This window comes from Triticum aestivum, chromosome 2B (genome assembly GCF_018294505.1).
Source record: "Triticum aestivum cultivar Chinese Spring chromosome 2B, IWGSC CS RefSeq v2.1, whole genome shotgun sequence".
In the NCBI taxonomy this organism is placed as follows: domain Eukaryota; kingdom Viridiplantae; phylum Streptophyta; class Magnoliopsida; order Poales; family Poaceae; genus Triticum; species Triticum aestivum.
Genome location: NC_057798.1, coordinates 42,713,417 through 42,716,407, shown reverse-complemented (window position 1 = coordinate 42,716,407; position 2,991 = coordinate 42,713,417). Strand labels below are relative to the sequence as shown.

The 2,991-nt window shown below is 50.1% G+C and overlaps 1 protein-coding gene across 1 annotated transcript; it reads left to right on the top strand.

The window, feature by feature from the left end:
- The first annotated feature begins 482 nt into the window (after window positions 1-482).
- Window positions 483-1,761, top strand: LOC123040269 (uncharacterized). The gene has a single exon (XM_044463160.1). The coding sequence runs from the start codon at window positions 593-595 to the stop codon at window positions 1,172-1,174; it is 582 nt and encodes a 193-aa protein (XP_044319095.1). The 5' UTR covers window positions 483-592; the 3' UTR covers window positions 1,175-1,761.
- The last annotated feature ends 1,230 nt before the right edge of the window (window positions 1,762-2,991 follow it).

Here is a 2,991-nt window from a genome sequence, read left to right as displayed (position 1 = left end):
CTTCCCGTACTGTCCCAGTTTCTGTTCTCTTGTCTGCTCGCGGAATCGAACCCTAGCTTGCTACAGTACAGTTTTGTCCGCAATCTAAACATCTACTTGTTGAGTGCGGAACAGAGCTGAGATGGGAAGGTAGACAGACAATGGATGCTCTGGAGGTGATTCCCCCACGGTGAGGCCCTCCAATCTCTCCATCTACCCCTGTCCCCCAGATCATTTCATCTCAAAGAAACCGGCTGCTGGATGGATGAGTGCTCTGAACACTCAAACATGTGTCTCAACTTAACTGTTATGCAACACAGCTGAAGGAATTGTCCCATTGCATTCAAGCTCATAATTGAACACATCAATCTTGATTGAAATTACTCTTTGTCTTCCCCCTGTTTCAGCTCCTGCCGTCTATTTCTGTATAATAAATCCCTCTGGGTGGATAGATGCTTCTTGCAGGCCACTGAAGAAATTAGTCCATTGCATTGACTCTGCTTTTTCACTTGTTCGTTGTTGTCAACTTTCCAGGGATTACCCCGAGGAGAAACCATGCGCGGATGTATATGGTGAGTCACAACACCATTCCCTGACGACATCGACGACGGACATGGATGTCATCTCCAAGGTGCTCGACGATGACAACCTCCTCAGAGAGATCATCCTTTGTGTCGGCTTCCCGACCACCCTCATCTGTGCCTCCCTCGTCTGCAAGCGTTGGTACCACCACGCCTCCGACCGCAAGTTCCTCAGCCGTTTCCATGAGCACAACCCGTCCCACCTCCTAGGCTTCTACCTCGAGGACACCGATGACCCAAGCGTGGCTGCACACTTCTATCCGATGCTGCCTCAACCTGCAGAGCTTGCCACTGTCATCCGTAGTGCAAGATTTAGCTTGGACCCCCACCAGAGTGAAATGTCCGACATGATGGGCTGCCGGAACAGCAACGTACTCATCAGTTTGTACGACTGCAGAGATTTTACAGTTGGAGTGCACAACACGTTGCACCCCGAGAGAAGTTTGGCGGTCCTCCCGCCATTCCCAGAGTTGCAAATTCAGGACGGCTATTTCTGTGGTATGAATGATCTCCTCCTCTCCAAAGAGGAAGGCGATGGCTTGTCCTACATTTATGTGTTGGTGGAGTCTACAACAGAGAGGACCAAATCTATGATGCACATAGATGTGCTGTGAAATGGTGACACCGTATGGCGCAGACATCTTGACTTGGCCACCGACCAATTCATTGTCCGTGATTTGATCCAAAAGTTGTGCTCACCGGCGATAAAATCTATATACCGAGTGCCCAGAGCGACATTGTTGTCCTGGATTTGATGGGCTCAAGCATCTCCATGATTCTGCTCCCACAAGGGGTGGAGTACGGTGATAGAGACACCATGTTGGCATGGGCCAGTAATGCTTCTGGTGTGTATCTTAGCCATGCCAAGAAGCTTCAACTTTGCATTTGGCTCCACAAGGGGGGCACCTGGTTGTTGGTGCACAATATTTGTTTGCGTGAGATGGTTGCTGGTTTGATAGAGACACCATGTTGGCATGGGCCAGTAATGCTTCTGGTGTGTATCTCCACCTGGATATCAAGTACAAGAAACTGCGTAAACTGTATGACCTGGAAGAGAAAGATCGACCTTTGGGTGATATCCATCCTTTCATGATGATTTGGCCTCCCACATTTCCTACACTCAAGTATGATCCTGTGACGTTTATCCTTTTGCACCCTTGTCGAGTTTAGAGACTTTTGTTGTGTGCATCGTCCATTGCATTGTTAGGTACTGCTGTTGAATGATTATGGGTATGTGTGGTTCATTCTGTACGCTATTTTAACAGTACTAGTTATTTGACTAGATAATGCTTGTGTGCAATGATATGCAATCACTTACTGGGGTAGTGTTTATATGTGGTCATAATATTGGACCCTTGGTTGTGTTTTTTTTTCAAAGCTTTGTTATGGAACCAAACATAATGATTCTTGAAACTCGCACCCCCCCTTATAAAGTCTCATAATATCAGTTTGTGATGGTACTGAAAAATGATTTATTTTTGTGTTCTTAGCATGGACCTCACATTCTGTTGTGTTGGGGTCGGACCTAATGAAATGCGCACGATCACAGTGGAACACACAACAGTTTCTCTCCCTCGTTCTCCTGACGAACTGCAGTTTCAGACGAACACGAGAGAGTTTTTGTGACGCCCCTTAATCCGCGTCTTTTCTGGCTTCTTTCCTTTTATTCTATCGCTCCAGATCCCAACAATCCGGACGCACAAAGGCCTTCATGATCCACACAAAGCGTGCGTCATCCCGCATGCAGTGGATCATGGCGATGCGATAAGAACGCAAAGCTAACTAACACTACTAGGGAAAACCTTATACACGGAATCTTACCAGTAGCGTGTGTTAAAATGAGGCGCTACTACTAATTAGCAGTAGCGCGTCCGCCAAAACCGCGCTACTGTTACCCCCTTAGCAGTAGCGCGGCAGGAACAGAACGCGCTACTATTATAATTGCCACACCGTTCCCGACGTGCTAGGTATAGTAGTAGTGCCCTTCTAGAAACGGCGCTACTACTACGTATTTTAGCAGCAGCGTGTTTTCTCTTCCCACGCTACTGTTAAAACTATTCTCACCTAACCCCCCGCGCGGCCTGATTCCCTCTCCTCTGCTTCCTCCCCCAATTCCCCACTCTCTCTTCTCCCCCTCGTCGCCGCCGTCTCGCCGCCGTCTCCCCCGACCCCGCCTCGCGGCCATCTCCCCCGACCCCGCCTCGCCGCCGTCTCCCCCCGGCCCCGCCTCGCCGCCATCTCCCTCGACCCGCCTCGCTGCCGTCTCCCCCGACCTCGCCTCGCCGCCGTCTCCCCCGACCCCGCCTGACCGCGCCTCGGTGCCGCCGTCTCCCCCGACCCCATCTCTCTCCCCGCCCTCTGTAAGCACTCTCCCCTTCCGATCCCTCTTGTTTGCTTAGTATGAACCCTAGCTATTTAGTGCTAGTTAGTA

Excerpts from the sequence above, each read along its gene's own strand:
- LOC123040269 (XM_044463160.1), top strand. The coding sequence starts at position 593 with ATGGATGTCATCTCCAAGGTGCTCGACGATGACAACCTCCTCAGAGAG.